Source organism: Aethalodelphis obliquidens, unplaced genomic scaffold (genome assembly GCF_003676395.1).
Source record: "Aethalodelphis obliquidens isolate GAN/ISIS:26980383/991018 unplaced genomic scaffold, ASM367639v1 scaffold22, whole genome shotgun sequence".
In the NCBI taxonomy this organism is placed as follows: Eukaryota; Metazoa; Chordata; class Mammalia; order Artiodactyla; family Delphinidae; genus Aethalodelphis; species Aethalodelphis obliquidens.
This window is the reverse complement of record NW_020837966.1, coordinates 8,905,239-8,932,561: the sequence shown is the minus strand read 5'-3', so window position 1 is coordinate 8,932,561 and position 27,323 is coordinate 8,905,239. Positions and strand designations below refer to the sequence as shown.

Here is a 27,323-nt window from a genome sequence, read left to right as displayed (position 1 = left end):
TAGTGCCAAAATGTGTTTTTTAAAAAAATTTTGCTTAACTAAAAATTATATGCCATTTATATGAAAAGCACTATTCCAAGCAACTTGCCATTAACTTGCTTACTAGTTGACAAATCACAACTGTTTACTGAATAAAATTGGCCTTTACTTTTTGCCAGGGTAAAATACTAACAACAATACGATGACTGGCATTGATCGTATACTTATTAAATGCTTTACGTGTGTCCTTGGGAAGTATTATTGTTATCTCCATCTCACAGACTGACCCTTGAGCTGTATTCTTTATTATTTTTTTAAATTAATTTTTATTGGAGTATAGTTGCTTTACAATGTTGTGTTAGTTTCTGCTATACAGCAAAGTGAATCAGTCATACGTATACATATATCCCCTCTTTTTTGTATTTCCTTCCCATTTAGGTCACACAGAGCACCGAGTAGAGTTCCCTGTACTTTGAGCTGTGTTCTTAACCTCATCACCCTAGAGGTTCTGCTAGAGAGTTGGGCTAAGGATGGAGAATTCTATTAAAAAATCTGTTGTTTCAGAAAGCTCCCAAGATAATTTCAGTAAACCTAGCTTTGGAACTAGTGCTTGGGGGAGGTACTTATCAAACTTTAATGTGCATATAACACAACTGGGAAGCTTGTTAAAATACAGATTGATGCAGTAGATTTGGGGTGGAGCCTGGGAATATGCATTTCTAACAACTCTCAGGTAAAGCAGAGGTGGTTGACAAGCAGACCACACTTCGAGTAGCCAGCCTGCTATGTGGCTTGTGAAAATATTCAGACTTTTCACTTGTCGCAAAGAAATCATTCACTGTAGGGAAAGGTAATCATGGGATAGTGGTCTGGTGGTTAGGATTTCACATCCTCAAGAGCATGGCCTGTTTTGCTACAGTCCTGAGTTTCTCAAACTTGAGTTGTTGGGTTTTGAAGATTAACATTCGCAAAAAGGAGTTTATATTTTGTGTTTCCATTTAGTGAAATAATATGAAAATAACAAACAGGCATATATTTTGGATCACCAGTTGACTGTCGTAGAGTATTGCCATGTGGTTTTGGCACCAAGGAATCCCCTAAAGTGACAATTAACTTTAATTCATCATTTCTGAAGGTGGGGTTCCTGAAGTCCTAAATTCCCAAGTTTGAGAAATTCTTAAATAGTCTCCTGTATAAATAGTATCCTCTAAAGGAGACCTTCTAAGGGTCAGAGTGACTTTGAGTAAGCCATTTGACTTGCTAGACTTAGCATCTCTAAAATGAGAGGACTAGGTCTAAGGACTAGGTCTAAGTCATCTTTTTGGTCCTTTTCTGCTCAAAAATTCTAGGGTTGACTTTTCTTTTTCTTATTGTTTTTGTTTGTTTTTAATGAAGTACAGTTGATTTACAGTGTTGTGCAGTCTCTGCCGTACAGCAAAGTGACTCAGTTATACACATATGTTCTTTTTTTTACTATTCTTTTCCATTATGGTTTATCACAGGATATTGAATATAGTTCACTGTGCTATACAGTAGGACCTTGTTGTTTATCCATCCTATATATAATAGTTTACATCTGCTAATCCCAAACTCCCAATCCATCTCTCCCTCAACCCCCTCCCCCTTGGTTCTCTATGCCTGTGAGTCTGTTTCTGTTTTGTAGATAGGTTCATTTGTGCCATATTTTAGATTCCACATATAAGTGATATCATATGGTATTTGTCTTTCTCTTTCTGACTTACTTCACTTAGTATGAGAATCTCTAGTTGCATCCTAGGGTTGACTTTTCTTTTTTGAGACAACGTTAGGAGAGTATGGCACTTATCTTAGTTGGACATTAACATAACATTTGCAGGCATATCAGGAAGAAACCTGATCTACTTGGAAGTGAGCCGTTGTTATCTACTGTTGTTACTGGGGGAAATTCCACATTCTGGGACATTTTCTTTTGTGGCTGTTGAACCTTTTTCCACTGCAAGTTAGGTTGCCTATCTAGCCCTATCAAAAAATGGCCAATCAAATTCACCAACTCACAAAATTAAGTGTGAATAGTAGAGACCTTTTCATTACTTATAGAAGGTAGAGAGGTCAAGAGAAGGTACAGATAACTTTTGTAGCTGAAAAGATGGAAAATGGAGACTCATTAAATACCTGGAAGTCACATATTTTTAGTTCAAAACAAGTTGTTACTAAGGAATACAAATTTAAAAATTAATTGGCTAAAAACATGACTTTTGTTTTCATTAATATACTGTCATTGTCTATATAGAGACTCATGCAGGCCTCAGTCACTGTTTTTGGAATGAGCCTAGTCCCTTCTATGTCTGTCTTAGCTAAGGCCCACTAATAAGACCAAGGCCCTAAACCTTAGACTGAGGTCCCAAACTCAGTACTTTGTTCTCTGGATGCCAGAAGCCATCATCTTCACATTTATTAAGAAACAGATCCCAGGAGATGATTTTCCCCTGAGAATCCCACAGAATATTGTTACATCCAGCCTTCTTGTTTGGTTAAAAAAAAAAAATCAGCAATTTTACTTTAGCTTAAAATAAAATTGCTTTCTGCAGTTTTCATGTGAGAGGAAACTATTTAATATTTATCTCAGCCTTGCAGACAGTTTCCGATCCTGGAGTTGCAGGAATCTTCCCATCACACAATATTGGCCCTTATACTTCTCTCTACCTTTGTTCCGTTTATAGTTCCTGGAGTATTTTTCTCTCCACTGAAATTAAAACTTGAGGAAGCATGTCTGCTAGCAGCACAAGTGGGCAGAATTTTACCACAATTAAAGAAGAGGCAGAATTGGATTTGAGCAAGGAAATATTAAAATATTACCATTTTGGGCTGCCTATGTCATGTGACAGACAGTGAGATTTGCATCATATACTCTCAACCATTTTTTAAATTTTTATTTTATTGAAGTATAGGTAATTTACAATGTTGTGTTAGTTTCAAGTATACAGCAAAATGATTCAGTTTTATATATATAGGGTTGGCTAAAACGTTCATTCGGGTTTTTCATAACATCTTAGGGAAAAACCTGAATGAAGTTTTTGGCCAACCCAATATATACATATATATATATATATACGTGTGTGTATATATATGTATATGTGTATGTATGTGTATATATATACACATGCACACACACATATACAAAAAAATATGTATGTATTCTTTATCAGATTCTTTTCCATTATAGGTTATTACAAGATAATGAGTAAAGTTTCCTGTGCTATACAGTATCTGTCATCCATTAGTTTCAGGTGAGATATCTGAGGGTGAGAAGTTCAGTGAATTGCTGAGGATCAGGGATTGATAGAACCAAGACTCAAGTGCGTGTGCTTTGAATACTCATTCCACCTCTTCATGCTTTCTCTCGACAAAGGGTAGTTTGTGAGTTGTGTAGGCATACCAAAAGGGAAGGAACAGTGAAGAGGGCAGTTAACATTTCAAATTGTTGGCAGGCTGAACTCATGAGAGGAAATGCACTAGAAATAAATGAGCTCATTGGCAAGAGTAATGCCTGAGAAGGAGGGAAGTGAGAGACAGGGTAGCCTCGAGTAGAGTCATAATTAAGCCTAATATGTAACACTAGGAACCAGCATTGTGGATAGCTTATATTCATGCTGATATTCATCAGCAGTCAGATGGATTGAGGTTGTCTCCCAAAGGTGTCAGGAAGAAAAAAAATATGAGAAGACTGAAGAAAGACTTGAGAGGGAGAAGGAAAAGAAGGGTTAGATATGTCGGAGAGGGAAAAATTTGCCCCTCTACCCCTCTTGAATTCTGGTGGCCAGACTAATGACAAAATTGATAACGAGAGAGATTAACAGGAGAAAAAGAAACAAATTTTAGTTCATGTGCATGGTGGTCTAGGACCTAAGAAGTGGCCAGGGCAGGCAGCTTTTATACTTTTTAGACAAAGAAACAATAAATTTGTGAGGAACTGAAAGGACAAAGAAACAAGTTTTGGATGTTCAGTCAGTGAAGAATCTAAACAGAGTTTGGGCTCCGGGTAGTAAATTAAAGAAGTAACAAGGTTTGTTTATACAGGCTTCTTGGCCTGAATTCCCTGCCTCTGGAGATGAGGGTGTTCTTGTACCTCTCGATGCCAGCAAAGCACCTTTCATAAGGGAGATTTACTTCCTGCTTTCACGGAGACAGAAAGGAGGGTTAGAGTGTCCCACTTGCATTGGCCATTTCTTAAGTAGCTTTAATACAAAATAATCCGTATGTCACTGAGGCACATTTTGGGGTGGCCTTCCAGAACCCCAGCAGATAGAATCCCTGGAAGGCAGAGAAATAAACTGAGGTCAGGGAATATTTGAAAAAAATAATGACCAAGAATATAAAGAATCCCCTGAAAACTGAAGACCTTATATGGAAAAGGTTAATAGACATCCAAACAGTAGGAATCAGGAAAGTTTTCTGTAATGGGTTGAATAATATCTCCGCTAAAAGGAACCTCAGAACTTAACCTTATTGGAAAATAAGATCTTTGCAGATATAATTAGTTAAGATGAAGTTATACTGGATTGGAGGGGGTCCTAAATCCAGTGACTTGTGTCTTTGTAAGAAGAGGACACACAGAGAAGACAGCAATGACAACTTTAGTTTCTAGGAATATTATAGGGTAGATAATTGGAAAATTGTCCACCAGAAAAAATTTTGAAATGCTATATAAAATATACAAATATTCACTCAAAGGCATAGTTGAGCTTTGGAAGAAAGGTGGGGGGTGGGAGGCAGAAACCAAAGAGGGAGCTAAAATTCATAAGGGGAAGTAGTCCAGAGCCCATTGCTGCCTGGTGTAAGGGGATGTCTGTGGACCTTTGAAAATAAGATAAATGAAAAATATCACTGGAGTGAGCAGTGGCCAAAAAACAAAACCAGCATATCAATAACTATTTGAAATTATAACACTATATTATTTTAAAAGATCAGAAATTGGACAAGGGGAAGGTGGAGGATGAGATCTGAGAGATCCAAGGTGGTAAGTAGATGCTAAGGACAGAGATAGGGATCTACTTTTAGATATTGACAGGGAAATTGAGCGTTAGTATGGATTGTAATAAGGTAATAACCACTACTGAAACAAAATAGAATGTTTTATTTTTGTACAGTAGGAAAAAACTTGATCTACCTGGAAGGTAGGAAGGAGAAAAAAGTGGAACAAAAAGATGAAATAGTATGGAGGTTAAACTAATCAAGACAGATTGTCCAATGGATAGAAAGCTAAATGCTATAATGTTTATAAAAAATTTTTAAAAGGACACAGATTGAAGATAAGGGGATGGAAAAATTTACTGTTGTAAAATACAAAATGAAAAAGGAACAATAGATCAAGGGAATAAAATAAGCAGGGACTTATGCACGTGCCATAATATAGTAAGCAGTAATTTCTGGCATTTGACATTGATTAAGCAATTGCAGTTAGAAATGTAACGCAGTGTTTTCAGAAACTGATGAAACAATTAAGACAAAAAGTAAGCAGAGGAAGATTTGGATGACAGTGAATTTGCTCTACCACGTATGTAGAACTGCTTAGTCAACAAAGGCAGCATATATTTTGTAGGGCATGTGGATTAGGCCCATGCTTCAACTTTTAATGCACCAGGAAGGAAGCCTCAAATTCTAATAAATCAACACTGTCGAGGTTCTATTCTCTAACTATGTGCTTTAAAATCACTCATTATTAATAGAAAGATAGCAAATGCATTCCGTACGTTGGAAATGAAAAGACATACTATGAAATAACCCTCAGGTTAAATAGGAAATGATAACAAGAATAGCACAGTTTTAAAGCTGAGTGATAATAAAAGCACAATAGTTCACAATTTGAGAGAGATAGCTAATGGAGTACTTTGATGGCAATATATAGCTTTTGTTACAGAAGAGAGAACTAGAAAGTCTGCAACTTCACAAGCTCAATGTTTGACTCGAGTAATTAGAAAAACTGCAACATGGTAAATCTTAAGAAATAAGGAAGGAAAAAAAAAGGGGGACACAAATATAAACACAGAAAATAAGGAACAAAATAGAGAAAATTAATAAAAACAAAGAACCAAAAAATGGTCCTTTGAAAAATTTCATAGGCTAGATATAATAATCTGTTAAAAATATATATAAATTTTTACCAGTACAGATGAACACAAGTGAAAAGGATATATGGCTAAAAAATTAATGCAAGAAAACACTTAACAACCATTAAATAAATTGTAATGATAATCAGAACTACACATCCCTGAAATATAAAAAGAGGCCCAGACAGTTTGACAAGCAAATTCTATTTAATTCTCAAGGAACAGAAAATCCTGTTCGTAAAACTTCATATAGAGCAAAGAAAGAAGCCAAGCCATTAAGTTTAATTTTGAAAACAAAAAACAGGTAAAAAATATTGGCCAACTTGACTCATGACATTGAAAAACCCAGAGAATTCAAATTTAGCAAGTTATTAAAAAATAGTACATTGTGACTAAGTTGAATTAATCATAAAAGTGAAAGGATGTTTCACTGTTTAAAAAAATCTTTCACTGTAATTTACCACATTAATGGCAAAGAATGAGAGATTGGGTGATCAATGATAAAGAAAAAGCATTTAATAAAGTTAAGTTTTTTTTTCCAGATGAAATCAACTCTTTTGAGCAAACTTGAAATAGGGAATTTTTTAGCTTTTTAAAGGCTTTCTCCTAAAAACCTATTGCAGATGTCATTTTTAATGGAGAAAACAAAACTTGAAACTCATTCCTGTTAAGATTGGGAGCAAGACAAGAATGCCTGTGTTGCTTCTACTTACCAACGTATTACCAGATACCTGACCAATGCAGTAAGACAAATACAAGTAGAATAAGTGAAATGAAATATATAATTATTATTTCTAAGTAAAATCATTTATATAGAAAACCAAAGAGAATCAGCTGAAACTATTAACAGCAATAAAAGAGTTCATCTAGGTTGCCAGCTTATAAGAACAACATAAAAAAATCAATAGCTTTTGTCTGTATTGGGAGTAACCAATTATAAACTATGATGATGATAGGATACCATTTACAATACTGACATAAACTAAAAGCTATCTAGGAATAAATCTAAGAAAGAATTCATAAAACATATAAGGGAAATTTAAAACCCTATTACAAGAGTTTTATTTTAGTATTATAGAGCATAAATGTAGCATTTATAAATGGATTGGTTGAATATTGTGAAGATGTCATATTTAGCCCATTAAAATTTAAATTCAGTGCAATTCTAATCAATGCCTGAGCAAGAGTCTTTTTGAAGGGGTGTAGTTGAATCTAAAATTTATTTGAGAGAATAAATAAAGAAGCACCTTCTCTTTACAAAGCATGAACATTATACAGCAGGAGTTGGCAAACTACAGTCCACAAACCAAATCCAGGCTGCTGCCTCTTCTTACAAATAAAGTTTTATTGGGACACAGACACATCCATTCCTTTATTTATTGTCTATGGTTGCTTTCATACTTCCATGATAGGGTTGAGTAGTTACAACAGACTGAATCTGACCCTTTAGAGAAAAAAAAATTGTCTCCCCTTGTTCTCCAGCATCTAGCACAGAAACAGAATATAATAAAGTCCAGACTCACCCCTGTGTACATATGGGAACTCAGTGTTATCATTCACCCCTGTGTACATATGGGAACTCAGTGTTATCATTCCCAGCAATTGGTGCTAGGAAATTTGGCTCACAAGAGGAGAAAAATGAAACCATTTCTGTACTTCATACCATAAACAAAGCTCCAAGTAGATTAAATACCTAACTGTTAAGAATGAAAATATTTATAAAGCTGATAGATGAAAATTTAAGAATACATTTTTTTTTTTTTGGCGGTACGTGGGCCTCTCACTGTTGTGGCCTCTCCCGTTGCGGAGCACAGGCTCCGGACGCACAGGCTCCAGACGTGCAGGCTCAGTGGCCATGGCTCACGGGCCCATCCGCTCCGCAGCATGTGGGATCTTCCCGGACCGGGGCACAAACCCGCATCCCCTGCATTGGCAGGTGGACTCTCAACCACTGCGCCACCAGGGAAGCCCAAGAATACATTTTTGTAACCTTATGGTAGAGAAGTGTTTGTTTCACAATATTCACAGAGAACAAACCATAAAAAAAATTGAATACATCAAGATGAATGCTTTTTGTCCAATGGAGTGTACGATAGAAAAACTAACAGATGGTGAAAATACAACTGTCATGTTTAATAGACCAAGATCAATATTTAAATATATAAGGGACTCCAGAAAAATCCAAAAATAGGAGGGAAGAAACCAATACAAAAGAGGGCAAAGTACGAATTGGCGATTCATAGAAGGAGAAACATGCACATACACATATCACATTGGAGACAAGCTAATTAAAAATAAAAGATGCCTTTTGCCTATCAATAAACCTTGGAAATCAGATACTGCCAAGTGTTGGCAAAGATGTGGGAAAATAGAAATCTGCATATATTGCTTCAAGGATTGCAAAATGGTGCATATTTTTAAAAATCTAAGTACGTATCAATACCTAAGGTAAAACCCAATAATAGGACTCTAGCTTAGACACCCAGGGAAATACATGTAAGTATGGTCATTAGTGTTATTTGTGGTGAAAGACTGGAGAAAGCTAGTTCTTCAGTACTAAAAGAATGGACAAGAAAAATGACAGTGGAATGCAGTGAGAGAATAAGCAGTGAGAAAGAGTAAATTACATCTGTTTATAACAACATGAATGAGTCTGTAAAACAGTGTTGAGAGAAAAAGGCAGAATGAGTTTTAAAGCACAATACAACTTCTGTACAAATTTAAAAAGTACGTACAAGAGCCCTATATATGTTTGATGTATAAAATATTTATAAAACTGCCGTGAAGCTTATAAATACATTAATTATATTTAAAAAAATGAAGCCCTGTCGTGGGAGAGGAAGGAACGAGTTTGGGCATAGAGGAAGAAATGAAAATGATGATAAGAAGAAAAATGAAATCTAGAGGAGAGCCTTTCATGGCCTCATAGTAGTAGCTCATCAGCTAGAGCCTATGCTTAAGTCAACTCTGTACAATTATCTGTTAGAGGAAACAAACTCCAGGGGCATATAACCCTTCCAGCACTGTTAGATCCAGGTGCTCAAACAGTGTCGTCAGGTATGGGTCTCTGTGTATCTTGGCTTTCCTAGCCTCCGTGTTGGCTCTAATATCAGACAGCCTCTTGTTGGTATATCCTCTAGCTCTTCCAGGTTCATGTCCTACCAGTTTGGCATCTTAGAAGAAAGAAAGCCCTTTCCCCATAGTATCAGCAGTAATCCTTCCATGGATATCCTTCCTTTGATTGGCTCGTTTTTTGTCCTGTGTTCACTCCTGAATCACTCATGTGACAAAAGACTACTGATGCCTGGGTCACTTTCCCATCCCTAGAACCAGGCAGTAGGAGTGGCCCAACGTATGGAATATGGTGGGGTATTACCCACGGAAAAATTAGGGTGGTATGGCCAAAACTACAGAAAATGGATGCTGGGCAGGCAAAAAAAAAACCAAAAAAACCCCACACAAATAGCTTTAGGGCACTTGAATCAATGCTGTTTGTAGGATGATTGAAATGAATTGCATGTTTATTCTAGAAAAACTGGAGGGAATAAATAAAGGTTAAATTCAGATATCTAAAGCACTTTCACTTGCATGATACTTGTTTCATAGAACCCTCAAGGCATAAATCCATCACAAAAAGATGGACTTAGTATGGAGGGCAACCTATAACTGCTGGAGCTGATAATCTTGGAAGGAATGGATAGTGAATGTCCTGTCACTGAGTATGTTCAAGCCTGGGCTAACCAGCTACCAGGCAAAGATTCTGCAGGAAAGGATTGGGAGAATAGTTGGGTTTGATCAGTGGTTCTGAATCATCCAGGCAGATTAAAGCATAGATTTCTGGGCCCTTCTCCCAGAGTTTCTGGTTTGATAGGTTTGGAGTAGGACTCAAGAATTTGCCTTTCTGATTTCCCCAGGTGATGTTGATGCTACTGCTCCAGGGAACACACCTTGAAAACCACTGGGTTAGATGATTTTCAACGTCCTTACTGACCTTTCTTTTTTGTGAGATGGTTGTAATTGTTCTAGAAACCAGTATTTGTGTCACTGAGGCAAAACTTCCATACTATTCCTTTGTACCTGAAATGTGTTAAGTTCCGGCTATTTGAGTGCTTCTAAAGTAGATGAATTTTGCATAGCCCTCTATCTTTTGGGTCATTGAGAATATTAGCATCATTAAACAATTGCACATTTATTGGTATGCTTTATAAAATGGTTCTCCATTTTCTGATGTCATCCTTTTTGTAGTCTTATTTCTATTTTCCCATGAGGGGTTCGATTTTCATCAGTTTTGTAGTAGGATGGTTCCTGAATTAGAAAAATGAAGTGATTTCCCAAGGAAGGTGCGTTTTAGTCATTCAGAAAGTAACGTTGTCATGTATAGGCACTGACTGATGGAAAATCATTCCTTGGTAACCTAGATGCCAAGTGTCAAATCTTGCTTTTCCCCTGTCTTCTCCCCACTACCTCAACCCATGGCTTTCTCCAGAAAAGAGGATATGCAACATTTCACATACCTTGCTGCATAATACATCTGCATCAACCAGGAATTGTTTTCATCTTGAACTCTATTTTGTCCCTTCTTTTTCCTTAATTTTTTTCGCTTTAAGTTTTGAAATTTTACTGTAATTCTCTGGGAGTACCCCACATGCTTTTGTAATTAGACACAAGGTCAAACAGTGTTTATACTTTTTCTAAATTGCTTTTGTATAAACAAAGATAAAACCATTTGAGAAAAGGGAGTCCCCACAGGTACCTATTTAAGAATGAGAAGGTTTATAGTCAATGCTTAACCATAAAAATTTTCAGCTTAGCGAAGATGATGAAACAGATGGTTAAAAATAGTACCTGACAGATTGGACCTAGTGGATTTGGGTTAAGGTGGCTCCCCGAAGTGCAGAGGGGTTTAAGAAGACACATACAAGTTTTTGCTTGAAAACTGTAAATCCAACCAGCATAGAGAGAGTGGAATATTTTAGGAGGACTTACCCAGAATGCATCTTAGTGGACATTAAATGGGGAACAGCTTTAATGATGTCTTCTTTACAACTAAGAATCTGTAGTAATGGACTTTGTTTTCTTTAAAGTGGTATATGCGCTGAGTTTCTCAACTGAATTTTATAAATGTCCATTTTCTATATCATCTTCTCTTCCAGAATTCAAACCGTGAGGAAATGTCATTCAGATTCGGCCAACATCTCATCAAGCCCTCTGTGGTGTTTCTCAAAACAGAACTGTCCTTCGCCCTGGTGAACAGGAAACCTGTGGTACCTGGACGTATCCTTTTTTTTAAAGAGAAAAATTAGAAAGCCTCTGATTCTAACAGACCAAGTAAATACAGGATTGACCTCGAGGATCTGTCCGAAAAGCTAAGCAAAGATCGTCCCCGCTCCCGCTTTGGAGGAACCAGGTAAGATGTTATTCACATTTATTCTGAATCCAGTTGGTGGCACCAGTAATATGCTTGATCACTGTTGCAGAACTTCTGAAAAGAGTTGCTTAGCAACCGTGGCTTTGGAGGTGATTTTTTGCTTGACCTTTTCACTATGGTAGCTGTGTAAATAAATAGGTGCTTCTAAAATGGACCCAATGAATATCCTGAGCACTTTGTTTTCAGTTATCAATTGGGAATTTTAATAGTAAGGTAGAGATTGGGTGGCCCTCTTGTGATGTGGAAGTAAGGTTATGTGAAGATTATGTGAAGATTTGAGACTGACTTGGTTTGCTTACCTCTTGGAGATCATTCAAGCTATGAATTTTAATTAAATTCAAACACAAAAGTATACTTACAAAATATTTTTTTCACGTTAGGGTCTGAGATGGCATTTTCTCTTGGAAAACATCCCAGCTTCTAGATTGTTGCCCAGTGTCATTGGTGGTAGTGTATTTTATTTCCATTGACCATCAGTTTCAGTAGAAGCTTCGTTCTTTGCAGTGGGAGAAGCAGGATTTGGTGAAATGCTCTGGAGAGTTATTTTTATGTTACTGAAATTATCCCTCGTGACTGTATGCATATGACATTTGTATTGATTCCTCAGAATTTTTTTTTTCTCTTTCCCCCCTAATTTAATTTACTATGCAGAGGGCAACAAAGTATAAAATTTCATATTCGAAGATAATGATCATGTCCACATTGAGGCATGATTCTACTTTGAAATAGATTTCTCAGTTATTCTGAATCTACAAATGTGTCAAAATTTTTTCTAGTGTAAGTTATATTTTTTCCGATGGGATTTTTCAAAATGCTTGAAAACTTTATGAATAATCTTCTTTCTTGGCCACGTAACTATTGTACACTGAAAAAAATACAGCTAACAAAACATGCACCAAAAGGTAACTGTGATTTCTGTGGTAGACTCTCAAATTCCTTGAATGGAAATTTTAACCTAAATTTTGTAAATCTACAAAACTAATGATGATAGCAATAAACTAGTAAATAATATATACATTTTTCTTGATAATACTTAACTCTTAAGTTTATAAAAATATTTAAAATTATAAGTATACAAGATTAGAAAATTACATTCTTCTGTTTATTGAAGTAAAAAAACTAGAATGATTTAGAAAGGATAAAAAACAACAATTTTTAAGTTGTATACCAATTTTATATTGAGTTTTTCTAAAAGACTTTGAAGTTCTTGAAATAACAGAATAATTTTATTTTCTCATTTGATATTGTTGCAAGTTTGTGGTTGCCGTTTTCCTTTGAGGAATATTTTTTTAAGCAAAATGTCTGAGAATTCCAGTGTTGAAAGAATATTGTTTAAATGCCATCTCTCGTTGGGTGCCATTTTTAATTGACTTTTGTCGGAGAACTGAGGGAACTTGGGATGAAAATGTGAATTGAGATGAACAAATCTTAATGCCTTGGACTGAAAGAACATGAAGTTGCAGAGTTGCACTTTTAAAAAAATGGTTAATAATGGAATGAACGTTGCTTTGTGATTTTTTAACTTGTTTCTTGATAGTACGAAACTTGATTTTTCATGGTCTTTTTAACCAACTCTGAAAGTGTGATGCATAGACGGGTCATATATGTGTTTGAACTCAAGTAAAGTTGAGGTGTCTACTTCAAGGAAAATGTTCATAGTGAACAGTTAGTGAATAACGACTAGTTTTGTTTCAGACGGCACTGGGATTGTCATTTTGGAAATGAGTCCTGGTCAGTCACCATCTCTTGAGTAAATGTCAAGGACAAGGGGAACATTGTATTAAATGTTTGGAAGTGTGTTTGGAAGGTAGCAAGAAGGACCCGGCCCTTTCTGGGGATGAGAGCAGTGAGAACTGGAACTTTTTTGTAATCAGTATAGTCTGTAAAGCTGTTTTACATCTACAGTGTTTAAAGTGGTTTCAGGGCATGACCCAGCAATCCCACTCCTGGGCATATACCCAGAGAAAACCATAATTCAAATAGACACATGCACCCGAATATTCATTGCAGCACTATTTACAATAGCCAAGTCATGGAAGCAACCTAAATGCCCATCGACAGATGAATGGATAAAGATGTGGTACCTATATACAATGGAATATTAGCCATAAAAAGGAATGAAACTGGGTCATTTGTAGAGATGTGGATGGACCTAGAGACTGTCATACAGAGTGAAGTAAGTCAGAAAGAGAAAAACAAATATCATATATTAATGCGTATATGTGGAATCTAGAAAAACAGTACAGATGAACTGGTTTACAAGGCAGAAATAGAGACACAGATGTAGAGAACAAACGTATGGACACCAAGGTGGGAAAGCAGGGGGCGGGGTGGTGGGATGAACTGGGAGATTGGGATTGACATATATGACATATATACACTAATATGTATAAAATAGATAACTAATAAGAACCTGCTGTATAAAAAATAAAATAAAAAAAGTGGTTTCAGGGCCAGTGGATAATGGATTCAGGCAATCCTTTTTATATGATGATTCTGAAACTTTATATTTTACTTTACCTTGGTACTCTGTTAGGTGACACCTGTGAGAAGAATCTTAATAAGTTACTCATTTGCTTGCAGAAAGCGATATTCTTTTGTCCCGAGATTTGGGAATTGAAGCTGTGGATGGCTCTGCCCACTAATGTTTCATAAAATAAATGGGGAGATGGCTGCAGTGGGCTTTAATCCCCGAGTGCTCTAACCCTACCTGCCCTAGGTAAGCCCCTTGCTGTGGGTCTTCTAGGTCATCTAGCTTCTTGTACCATCTCTACCCCTGGACTTCCCCAGCCCAGCCTACACCTCACTCTAAACCACAGCTCCGATGCTACCACTCTCCTGTTCTTTTGCAAACAAACCACTGATGAATATAATGAATCTCCTTTTATTTGAGGATAAAGTCCAAATTCCTTAGCATCCTTTTAAAAGATTTTCATTATCTTGACTTAACCTCCCCACTTTCCAACTATTTCCTTAAACAAGTGTTGTATTTCCCTTTACTTGTTTTTTTCCCCATCCTTTACCCTGCCTCTCTCTCCACCTTGAGATCCTTCCCATCCTTTTCATTTCAGCTAAAGTGCATGGATACCTGTTCTGCCCTCTTAGGAAAAAAATATTCCATCCTTTGTGTGACACTTGGTTCCTTATTGTCATGTTGATTCATTCAACAGTTTATTACTGAGCTACTCTGTTCCAGGCATCATGCCAAACACTGATCCCAGTCTGCATCAGACCAGAAATGTGTTCATTTCTGTCTGTCTCTGCACTGAATCGTTAGTTCCTGAGAAGGGGTGGGGGCAAAACTTACTCTTTGCACGTTCTCGCTTTCTTAGTACCCAAAAGTATTATGTTGGCTGAATTTAAAGTGAATCTGTAAACATGAGGAGCATGTGGATAGTTTCAGTTAAGACTGAAATCCTGCTTTTTCAGTCTTCCCATGCACAAAGCCCTGTCTTGTCACCATTTTATTCCAGATTTTTTAGTATCTTATTCAAGCTGTATTTTCCCAACTTTCCCTACATGCTCTGTCAGTTACAGTCCTGTTTACTTTTCTGTTATGAGTGTGCTGAGTTAAGTCTAAATGCAGTGAATGGGAAAAGATTCTTTTCCATTTTTTTTCTTTTTTAGCGTGTTAATTGGCCAATGGACAAGTCTGTATTTTAAGGGCAGTATATTGCTATCTTATGTGAACCGGAAAATTGTATTTTGTATTTTTGATGATCTCTTTTTAACAAGAGTATTCAGGTGGCCTTTGGGGAGTGTGCCATTCAAGAGAGACTTGTAAATGTCATCTTTGAACTTGTGTTCTCTCTAACATTTTGCTCCCCCCTCTTCTACCCTTTTTTTCTTTTGACTTTGCTCACTGACTTTTTTATATCTTTCTGAGGAGGAAAAAAACTGTAAGATCAGGGACTGCAGATATGTTTTTGAAGCAAGACTATTTGCTTCATTCTCAAAAGAGCCACAACCCCTCCTTGTCCCCACCTAAAGCAAACACTCCTGCTCATTGCAAACAGTGTTTAAAGCCTATTGAATAGGCGTTGGCTTCTGTGGTACAACACCGTGGAAGCATATGTCAGAATGTCTTTAATCCATTAATTTCTTGTTACTGGAAAATGCTTTACAGCGAGTCTTGGTGAGAGAACAGAAGCATTTTGGAGATTGCATCTTCAGAATTCGGCGGCGAACGTTTTATTCATGTACCTTGGTGCAGCCCAGCTATTGTTTGTGGCTTGAAAAAATTTGAGCCAATATAGTTAATACTTCACTCCCCTCCCCTTGCATCGGGCTGTGTCTACCTCTCTTCTTGAGTTCAGCATGAAAAATGAATTTGAACATTAGTGGAATCCATTTGGGGACTGGAGCTTTTATTATAAATAAAATTATTCATTTGTTATGTCCTGTTGTTTTCAGCAGACAGTGTATTGATCTTCGGATTGCTCTTCAGAATGGCATATGGAGCTCTAATGTAAGGGGAAAACGGCCACGTTTGCAGATGGGTCGAATGTGTTGTGTAATGACAGAGACAAACCTTGCTTGCTGGCCATACTATATTATACAAATCATTTGTCAACTGTTTATTGAATCAGTTGTTAAAAAGAGCAGATTTTTCCAAGCGGGAGCATCGCACACAGAATGTTATCTGGGCCAAGCCACGTTAGGATAATGCATTGAGGACAGCCTTACAAAGTGTATTTGTGAAGAATTAGACTATATAACTTAAAGGACATTTCTGCTGACATATTAGAAACAAAAGTTTGGTACAAGGGAAATTGTGTTCTAAGGTCCAACTTCAATAGATAAAAAAGAAAAATCTGGCAAATGCCTTTTAACACAAAATTTTACCTTGGTTTCCCAAGCAGTGTTAAATTTTCTCTGTTTTCAGACCATTGCCGTATTGAATACTCTTGAAATAAAGGAACAGATAATAAAAATAGCTTCATTACATAACAGTGCTTCTTATGGAATAGATGCTATAGATAAAAGTGCCCTTTTAGTCCTTCCGTAAAAATCAGAAATATTTGTCATTTCCTGAGTAGATTGTAATCTTGTGAATTTCTTTAATTGTTCAGGAAACTGCAGTTATTAGCGATCTGATGATCTTTCATTTCTCAAAAGAGCTTCTTTTTAAACCTCCCTGTACAAATAAAGTGACTGCAAGCACTATTTTAATCTTTATTACTAAAGATAGATATTTTGCTCTTAAAATGTCCCTAAGCATATGCCTTTTTTTTTTTTTTTTTTTTCACCCTGTGTAAGCCTATTGTATATTAGCTAGCTTAAAATACCTTGGAGAGATATTCAAAGCCGATCGTGCGTCCTTTGTCCTGAGCTCTAATGGGGAAAGTTGGTTTTCTTGTGGTCATATTTTTCTTGATTTTATTTGGCAGATTTTTGTGTTCAAAATATCTGCATGTAGCAGTGATTATTCAGAGTGTTCTTATGCTGTTTCTATGGGAAAGAGTTCCATATAAATGTGCACCTACCTTTGGGTTATTAGAGTACATTGCTTCCAGCTAGAACCAGTTTTTGATGGCATTGGTCAGGAGGAACACAGGAAGCTCTTGGATGCTTTCATCATTCACTAAATTGACTGACATCTTTTTTCAGTGTCCAGAACCTGCCACAGAGGATCCTGCCAACCCCCATTGCAAGGCAAACCTTGTGTGACTGTCATCTATCTCGACCTGTCATCTGAGGAATTACTGCACAGAGAGCAAATCTGTTTTATCTCAAATGCCATCTCTTCAGTTGGTAGTGAGCTCACAGTGTTGAGTAGGATTCTGAGGCTGCATGCAGGGTCAGTGGGCAGTAACTGTCATGGGTAGCAGAGGAGAAAGAGGGGCCCTCCTTGCCAAGGCTCTTCCTCTCCCAAGTTTCTTTTTCATTCTTGGAGCTGAGACTGGCGTCTTTATAATAATAGACAGACTGATAGATTGTTGGCCCCTGACACGAAGGGATTAATAGATGCTTTAATAGATGTGTGTGTGCGAGGAACATTTGAAATTGGTTGGAGAAAAATGTATGGATTTTATACCTTTTGCCCTGGCCCCTTCAAATAAAGGTGACTCACCCATGAAACAGTGTGCCTGAGGCATGTACATATTGGTCTCTAGACCTCAGCCAGGCCCCTTCCTGTTGTCCACCATCTCTCCCTGGCTCCTTGTAGCCTATCGGTTGGTGAGGATACTGGCTAGTGGTGGTCTTATGGTTCACTTGGCTCCTGTGCTTAATTACTTAGTTGTGACTGTTTTCCTTTGACCTTGACTGCTTCTCCATTATAGGATTTACCTCCTAGCTTCAGGCCCTGCTGTGAGTGGGGTGAGATGAGCTGGCCTGACCGTGGTTATGCATTTGAGGAGGAAAGTCCAGCTGGCTTTTTAATGAGAGCTTTTAGGAGGTTTCCTGTATTCTCTTAGAATCACACAAAGCCTACAGAATCACTTTTACAACCAGAAAAAGATATCTTTACCATCTGCCAATCTCTTACAGAATATAATTCTGCTAGTATGTGTGCGAGTTAGGCGGGGGTGAAGGACCACATTTGGGATGCTCTCCCTCCAGCTCTAGCAAATGGTAGGGTGATAATTATATGTATTAAAATAACACTTTGAATAGTTCTCATATTAATTGCAAAAATGAGTATCCTGTAACATGGAAAGCCATTCCCCATTTCTATTTATTTCTATGTGAAACTTTCCTCAGGTAATTTTAAACTGTCATGGTTAACAATATCTGAACTCTTTTCATTATATTCTGGGCATATTTTTGACCTGCTTTCCATGCAAGCCATCAGATTGTGAGGAATAGGAAAAGGCTGGTTGTGGTGTTGCCAGCCTTGCACTTGTAACGGAACATAATTAGAAGTAATGAATGGAATAACACATCATTATTCATAAGAAATGTCATGTAATTAACTCAAATAATGCAAAGTATATCCTAATTTCCATTTGGAATGAATATAGATTTGTTAGAACATCAGTAGGCAGTTCATGTTTATCCTATATTTTCATGCACATATCAAAACTGTTAAAATCTATTGAATGAATATACATGGGTTTTCTACAATACAATAAGTCAAGATGCCTTTCTTTTGCTAATAGAGCCTTATGTGTATTCCTTATATATTACATATATATAATTTATGTTCAGTTCTTAGAATTAGCATAATTTATATTTATTGCAAATTAATGATCTAATTTATGTACTTAGCTCCCATTTCCTTTCTCAAACTAACTGACTGAAAAAATACCTATAAATTTGCAAATAGCTCTTGGGCACAAATTGGCCTTATCCTAAGAACCCTCTACAATACTAGATACCTGAACTAGTTTCGCAATCTAAATTATTTCCCGGAGATTGCTGTTCTAGGCTTTAAATATGCCTCAAGAGTCCTGGTTTGGCTTAGGTCGACACACAGTTGGGAGTTAGGATTGGCTGGATATGTCTTAGGTAGAAGAGTTATTTTTATATGCAACAATTAGTATGACACGTGTCGCTGACCAATGTGAGTGTAGTTCCTGGAAGTTCTCCGCTCTGCCAGAAATCATCCTCTTAATTTCTCCATTGTGGGGAGATCTGGAGAGTCCCAGGGGAGGAGACAGAGAGGTGTGAGTGGCCCTCAGGAGGCAGTAAGGACAGAACTACTGCAATATTTTAAAAACAGGAATGGCCAGCCCTGGTTTTAGAGACGGACACTGATAGGAGGAAGCTGCCGCTACGTCCTAGGGCTCAAGCCTGGTATTTGTTCTTCCACACCATAAAGTCTGGCAGAATAGGAGAGTCACCAGGGAAGTAAAAACAGCAAAATTCTTTGTTTTAAACGGCCGGCTTCCTCGCAGTGAAATGGTAACTGCCTAACACCAGTTAAGGGGAAAGCTTTAACTGTAGCAAGAGGAGACTGTGGCAGTGTTTTCTCGGTCTGTTTCCCGTGTGTGAGTGTATTGGGGGTGAAGAGTGTGTATATATACACATTCAACTTGCTTATATCTTTTACTGAAAATAATATCATAGAAATAAATTAAGTAAATTAAAATATTTTATGATGGGCAATCATTGTTGGGGTCACTATTTTGTCCTGTCCTCTCTGTGGGCACTTGGAATGGGAAAGCTGAGTGTCAGGCCAATGCTGGCCCTACTTCATGGGAGTCAAGACTTCACCCAAAACTCTTGATCCTCATTCTGTGGCTCTTTCTGCCGCTTCTGGTTACTGTCCCATGTGCAGCAAACCTTTTTGTATCTTTGGCTGGGAGTTATTTTCCCTGGAGTCTTAAACGTCCCCATTATTCCTACTTTCCAGTGCTATATTGCTGTCAATCTATACTCTGTCATTTATAATTTTCACTGATAATTTGGTGACTTTGTTGTTTGGCCGTAACCATCATTTTCATTTAGGACTGGGACTAACCTTGATGACCTCTGAAAATCTATGAGGCTTAAGCCTGACTCCGCTGTGCTGTGAGTGTGGCACCAGACACTTACGTTGGCGAGCAGCCTAATTTGCTCCCAGGTAAAATGAGTCCAGGAGGAGTGAAATTCATCTGGCTCTCTAATTTTTCTCTTTTCTAATAGGTTTTGAAATGACAGTAGTTATCAAGAAATCTTTTCATCTTCAAGATTTATTTCCAGTTCAAGATTTGTTGGAACTAAGAATTATCTGTTGAGTGCTAATGCTTTAACAGTAAACCACGATCCCTTTCCATTCACCAAAGATGATTGCTTTAAAACTTGTTAAATAAGATGTGTCAAGATAAAATAAATCAACAGAAATCACATTAAAATCTTTAGTTTCTAATGTAAATATCTAGAGCACTAGTTAGTATTTTCTATTCTGTTTAGGGGCCAAATGACTCCTAGAAGCTTTTTAATCATGGAGCTATATCTGCAATAATGTAATTGAGATTCAGGGTTGGAAGAGACATTGAGTGGGACTTTTCATATTGTCCTTGAATATGAGCAACTAGGGCCTAAACAGAAAGGTTGACATCCTTTCTGGTGAGATACGCGTATGTGAGAGAGAGCCACACTCCCATTACTAAGTGGCAGCACCAGAACCAGACCCACCATGTTGAATCACATCCCCACGTTCCCAAACTCTAAGGGGAGAACTGGTCAGGGGAAGTATAGTGGATAGAGGAATGCCAAGAGTGTATTCTCTTCCCTCTTTCTGGCACCCCCTACTGGCCCGGAAAGTCATGTGCAGGAGGTAGCTCAAAGCCCTGGGCGGGATGATTCCATGAAGAGGTGCTGGCATCCTGTTCCCTGGCTTGATGTTGACTGAGCTGCAGAACCCGCAGGCCGTGTAGGCACTGCTCTCAGGTGGCGGTGCTGTGCAGCGCTTCCCATTTGCCCTACGGAGTGTGAGATTGCACAGGAATACAAAGCGGTGCTTGCCTCTCATCTGCCTATTTCTGAGTAGTGGGTAAGTGGATAGGGAGAGGCTTTTTGCAGGGCAAGAAGAGACTGAGCAGTAATGTTCCTGAAAAGAAGATGGGAGCAACTTTTCTACCCCATCCCAATTTTCCACAGCCCTTGGAGGAAACGCACAGGTACCTGCCCTGGTTCTTGTTTAAAAAAAACAAAAAACGTGAATATCAGTGGGTAGGTGCCATGAGGCTGGTCAGGTAGATATTGTTCCAACTGAGGCATGGCCTATCCAGAAAGGGGATTGGATCATAAACCACTGGCAGAGTTACAAAGGGAGACATGACCATCCTTTTGTGAATGGGTTTTCAGAAGCAGATAGAGTGAAGGTGAAACTTGAATACCTCCAAGTCTATCAATTCCGAACCATGCAGAGACCACCATATTTGCAGAAGTTCTCAGCAGATGGAACTGGAAATGGACCAGGGGAAACTGCCTTTCACCTGCTGACAGGCAAGTGTGCCTCTAATACCGGAGTAGCTCAGTCTCAGGAGCAAGGGAAGAAGTTGGTAGAGAGCTCTAAACACTCAAGGTTGCATCTCAAATCTGTGTTAGACAGGACTTGAAATTTTAATCTGAGGTTGGATTGTTAAACTAGAGATGCTTTTAATTATGAAAAGTGACTTGCAAAGTTATAGATTCTGCCCAAGATGTTGTTAAAGGGCCTGGGAAGGGACTTAACTTAGTATGACTGGAAGAGCGATAGCAAAGAACACAACTGGGGCATGTCTTTGCCCCCACTGAGCTGAGTTTCTTCAATTACTCTTTATACAAGCCGAGTGATGACATAAATCCTCAAGAAAAATGTGGTTTGTCACTCAATGCCATGTTAGATAGCAGTATGTGATTTGTTGATTGCTTTCATTCTTAGCAATGGAACCTTGAATATAGTAGATGGTTTATATGTTTTTGGGGGATTAATTTTGTTTCAAAACAGTGTGGTTAGGTAAAGGAACATTCATTTTTTAATGGATATTTTCTGAAGGCCTATTATATGCCAGGTTCTTCTCATCTTTTCCAGTTCTAATCTAAATTTGGCACAGTCTTGAGCTGAAGAAGGACCAATTTAAGGGTTGAATGCTGTTGGACTTTTTTTGCAATACAGTGGCCAGAATGATCGATCCTATTAAACATGTTGAGTCCATGTCACTTCTCTGCTTATATCCCTTAATGGCTTCGTAGTTTCTTCAAACTCAAGCCAAAGTTATCATAATTATCTATAAGGGTCCTACGTGAACTGCATACGTCCCCGCCCCACCACCACAAGTTGTCACTGATGATTGCATCTACTGTCATCACTGCAGTAGGAGGTTGAATGGTGATTTCCTAACAGATATGTCCGTGTCCTAATACCTGGAACCTGTGAATGTTACGTTACATGGAGAAGGGTCTTTGCAGATGTAATTAAGTTGAGGATTTTGAGATGAGAAGCTCACTCAGGATTAGCTGGGTGGACTCTAAATCCCATGGCAAGTGTCCGTATAAGAGTGAGGAGGAGGGCTTCCCTGGTGGCGCAGTGGTTGAGAGTCCGCCTGCCGATGCAGGGGACGCGGGTTCGTGCCCTGGTCCGGGAGGATCGCACATGCCGCAGAGCAGCTAGGCCCATGAGCCATGGCTGCTGAGCCTGCGTGTCCGGAGCCTGTGCTCTGGAGAGGCCACAACAGTGAGAGGCCGGCGTACCAAAAAAAAAAAAAAAAAAAAAGAAGGAGGAGGCAATGTGACCGGGGGTCAGAGACGAGAGTGATGTGGCCACAAGTCAAGGGGTGCTGACAGCTACCAGAAGCTGGAAGAGGCAAAGACCAGATTCTTTCTCTCCAAGAGCCTCCAAAAGGAGTCTAGCCCTTCTGACACTTAGATTTCAGACTTCTGACTTCTAAAACTCAGAGAATCAATTTCTGTTGTTTTAAGCCCCCAGTTTGTGGTAATTTGTTATGGCAGCCACAGGACACTCGCTCCGTGCCTACCACAGCCATGTCCTTGTTGTTCTTTGAACGTTCTAAGCACACTCCTCCCTCGTGGCCCTTGAACCAGCTCTTCTGTGTTCTTGGAATGCTATTCCCCTGATGCACGTATGCCATGCCTTCTGATCTCCTTCAGACCTCTATTCTAATTGTATGCAAACATCATCTCAGGATGGTCTTCCCCTTTATTTAAGATTTCAGTACCCCATTCCATTTCTTTTTCTTTGTGGCATTAATAGTCTCACTTAGTGTGTAACTCATTTTTTGTGTCTCAGACTGACTGGAATGTGAGTTCTATGAGGGCAGGAATTGCTGTCTGGTTTGCTCAGGGATCAGTTAGAGTTTCTGTGGCTCTTTCCTCATGGAGATGATGCCAGAACTTGTAACCGAGAGCATCCTCAAAACATCCTTACAATACACACAGAGGCTCTCCCTCAGAAAGATGTCCTGAGTCTGCTGCTCGCCATCTGCACCACTCCTGCCAAATCGTGCCTGGACCAGGCACAATCATTTCTCTGCTTCCTTGTTTACACCACCTCCCAACCACTTCCCTCCCCCGCCCTTCAATCTAGCATAACATAGCAGCTGGCATGGTCTTCCTAATATAGACATTAGACCACGTTATTCCCTTGCTTTAAGAATCGTTAGTGGTGGTTGCTTTCAATTAGAATAAAATCTTGAGTCTTCACTTTGGCCTCCTGGATTTCTGGCCCCCGCCTCAGCGAGCTACTCCCCCCACTGGGCCTTGGCACCAGGCTTGTCTCCACCATGAATGTGCTTCCCTCTGACTCTCACATGCCTCCCCAGTTCTCATTTTCTCCGTTCTAGTTCCTGTGTCGTCACCTCCTCACAGAGGCCTTCCCTGACCCAGTACAGAACTCAAACCACAGGGAAACGATGATTAGTGAGTCTCTGTCCCTGTCCTGTCGCCACCATTGTTGAACTTGCAGGAAGGAGAAAGAGTTTGACTGCTAGTGGGTCTAGTGTGTTGTTTATCCTCTTTGGGTGCAGAACCATTTATACCTATTGAAACTACCAGTGAGTTTGGGACAGGGAGTTGGAAAACTGGATATTAGTCCCATTTGGGGGACTCTAGTCAAGTGATTTCATCTTTTTTTTGTTTTGTTTCCTCATCTGAAAATAAAGATACCTTAGCCTCCTGGACTATTTTGAGGACTAAATCGAGATGATGTGAAAGTCGGAAGAATGAATGGATTTGGCTGTGGAACCATGGCATAATAATAATTCTTTTTTCTTTGTCCTTTATCCTGATACTTTGAGGCTGATCAAGGGCTTGGTATTGGATAAGGGGTGCCATTAATTGTGGCCCTAAGTTCATAAAACTGAAGCTTAAATCAAATTAAGGAAATTTCTGGATTTCTTTGTGAATATCACATAGCAACTGGAATAACCCAGAACCACTTTTAAAGTACTCAGTTAAAAATGGCATTAAAATAATACCCAGGATTTAAAATAAACCTGAAAAATGATGGGAATTTGACATTCTATGAGCTTTTTTTTTTTTTTCCTGTGAGGTGTGGTTAAAAAAAAAAAGTTATTCTTTTCTACTGTCTTTAGTGCCTGGAAAGAGTAGCTAAGTGAACAAGCGTGGGGTTCGTTCATGGGTGAGAGTTGCTTTGCCAGGGTTGATTTTTAAATTAAATCCTCAGGGGGTTTAGATTAGTCTAGTTGCTCCACTCTGATTAATTGTAATGGGAGTTACTGTACTCATCTCTCTCCTCCACACACAGCACTGAAAAATGACCCTCTCACACCACCTTTGTGTCCTTCTCTTTGAACTAATTTTAATGGAATTTTTTTTTTTTTTTTTGGTAAGTCAAGCACCTCTGTGCAATCCTCAAGGTCATGAGACTGCTAACAATTTGCTGATAAACAATAGGCCTTTGTTTTGCAGTGCTTGACCTGCACATGCTGGAAGGGTTTGGGCCAGAACTGACTCACTTTCTGGACTGTAGGCTTCTCTTTTTATTGTTTCAAATGAAGCTACTCTTTTTTTCTTTGTTTTTTCCTTCATCTCTGTTTTTGCACATCTCAGCCTCCTGATATAATAATCAGTACACAGTAGGTACTTAGCACTCATAGAGTCCTGAAACTACTGAAATGTAATGGAGAAAATGAGTTAACCTATAACTAAGAGATTGCATTAAGAATACCAGATGCTTTAAGCAGCTAATGAATTGCTTGACTAAATAAATGTTTTGTTTAAATTATGTATATGTAAAAGCAATCTAGTTTATACTAGGTGTAACAGATTTTTAACTCTTGCATTTATTTTTTCTAATTATAAGAATATCTTCCCATTACACAAAATAAAAACTATCCATAATCTCATTACCCAGAAATAACCCCAGCTAAAATTTCAGTTTATTTCTTTCTAATTTTTTTTAATTTTTTAATGTCTCTTTAGGAGAGAGAAATATTTTATAACTTGATCTTTTTAACCTATTTTGACATTTTCTGATGTTTTAATAACACTAGGATTTTTATTGATGGAGTTGTAGTGTACCGTATAGATCTACTATAATTTACTATTTACTGTTCAACCTACATGTAATGAATATTTTAGTGAAGGATCTTTGGTCACATTCCTGATTAATTTCTTAAACTGGAATCACTAAAAACGTTAAATGCTAAAATGTTACGCACTGTTTAAATTGACAAATATTCGAGCCTGAACCAAGATGGTGGACTAGAAGGACGTGCTCTCACTCCCTCTTGTGAGAACACCAGAATCACAACTAACTGCTGAACAGTCATCGACAGGAAGACACTGGGACTCACCAGAAAAGATACTTCACATCCAAAGACAAAGTAGAAGCCGCAATGAGACGGTAGGAGGGGCGCAATCACAATAAAATCAAATCCTGTAACTGCTGGGTGGGTGACACAAACTGGAGAACACTTATACCACAAAAGTCCACCCACTGGAGTGAAGGTTCTGAGCCCCACGTCAGGCTTCCGAACCTGGGGGTCCGACAATGGGAGGAGGAATTCCTAGAGAATCAGACTTTGAAGGCTAGCAGGATTTGATTGCAGGACCCTGACAGGACTGGGGGAAACAGAGACTCCACTCTTGGAGGGCACACACAAAGCAGTGTGTGCATCGGGACCCAGGGGAAGGAGCAGTTACCCCAGGGGAGACTGAACCAGACCCACCTGCTGGTGTTGGAGGGTCTCCTGCAGAGGCAGTGGGTGGCTGTGGCTCGCTGTGGGGATGGGGACAATGGTGGCACAAGTTCTGGGAGATACTCCTTGGTGTGAGCCCTCCCAGAGTCCACCATTGGCCCTACCAAAGAGCATTCAGGCTCCAGTGTTGGGTCACCTCAGGCCAAACAACCAACAGGGAGGGAACCCAGCCCCACCCATCAGCAGTCAAGCAGATTAAACTTATACTGAGCTCTGCCCCACAGAGCAACAGCCAGCTCTACCCACCACCAGTCTCTCCCATCAGGAAACTTGCACAAGCCTCTTAGATAGCCTCATCCACCAGAGGGCAGACAGCAGAAGCAAGAAGAACTACAATCCTGCAGCCTGTGGAACAAAAACCACATTCACAGAAAGATAGACAAGATGAAAAGGAAGAGGACTATGTACCAGATGAAGGAACAAGATAAAACCCCAGAAAAACAACTAAATGAAGTGGAGATAGGCAACCTTCCAGAAAAAGAATTCAGAATAATGATAGTGAAGATGATCCAGGACCTCAGAAAAAGAATGGAGGCAGAGATCAAGAAGATGCAAGAAATATTTAAGACCTAGAAGAATTAAAGAACAAACATAGAGGAACAAAACAATAACAGAAATGAAAACGACACTAGAAGGAATCAATAGCAGAAAAACTGAGGCAGAAGAACGGATAAGTGACCTGGAAGACAGAATGGTGGAATTTATGGCTGCGGAACAGAATAAAGAAAAAAGAACAAAAAAAAATGAAGACAGCCTAAGAGACCTCTGGGACACATTAAATGCACCAACATTCGCATTTTAGGGGTCCCAGAGGAGAAGAGAAAGAGAAAGGACCCGAGAAAATATTTGGAGAGATTATAGTTGAAAACTTCCCTAGCCTGCGAAAGGAAATAGCCACCCAAGTCCATAATAATCAAATTGGCAAAAATTAAAGACAAAGAAAAATTATTGAAAGCAGCAAGGGAAAAATGACAAATAACATACAAGGGAACTCCCATAAGGTTAACAGCTGATTTCTCAGTAGAAACTCTACAAGCCAGAAGAGAGTGGCATGAGATACTTAAAGTGATGAAAGGGAAGAACCTACAACCAAGATTACTCTCCCCAGCAATGATCTCATTCAGATTCGATGGAGAAATCAAAAGCTTTACAGACAAGCAAAAGCTAAGAGAATTCAGCACCACCAAACCAGTTCTACAGCAAATGCTAAAGGAACTTCTCTAAGTAGGAAACACAAGA

The 27,323-nt window shown here is 38.7% G+C and overlaps 1 protein-coding gene across 7 annotated transcripts in view; it reads left to right on the top strand.

The window, feature by feature from the left end:
• The window catches only part of FHIT (fragile histidine triad diadenosine triphosphatase), a 1,436,343-nt gene that overhangs the window by 656,038 nt on the left and 752,982 nt on the right, over positions 1 to 27,323 (top strand). For all 7 annotated transcript variants that reach the window (XM_027121278.1, XM_027121279.1, XM_027121276.1 and 4 more), the window contains one exon: positions 11,219 to 11,339. In XM_027121278.1, coding sequence (XP_026977079.1) covers positions 11,219 to 11,339 — 121 coding nt within the window. The remainder of the gene's footprint in view (positions 1 to 11,218; positions 11,340 to 27,323) is intronic.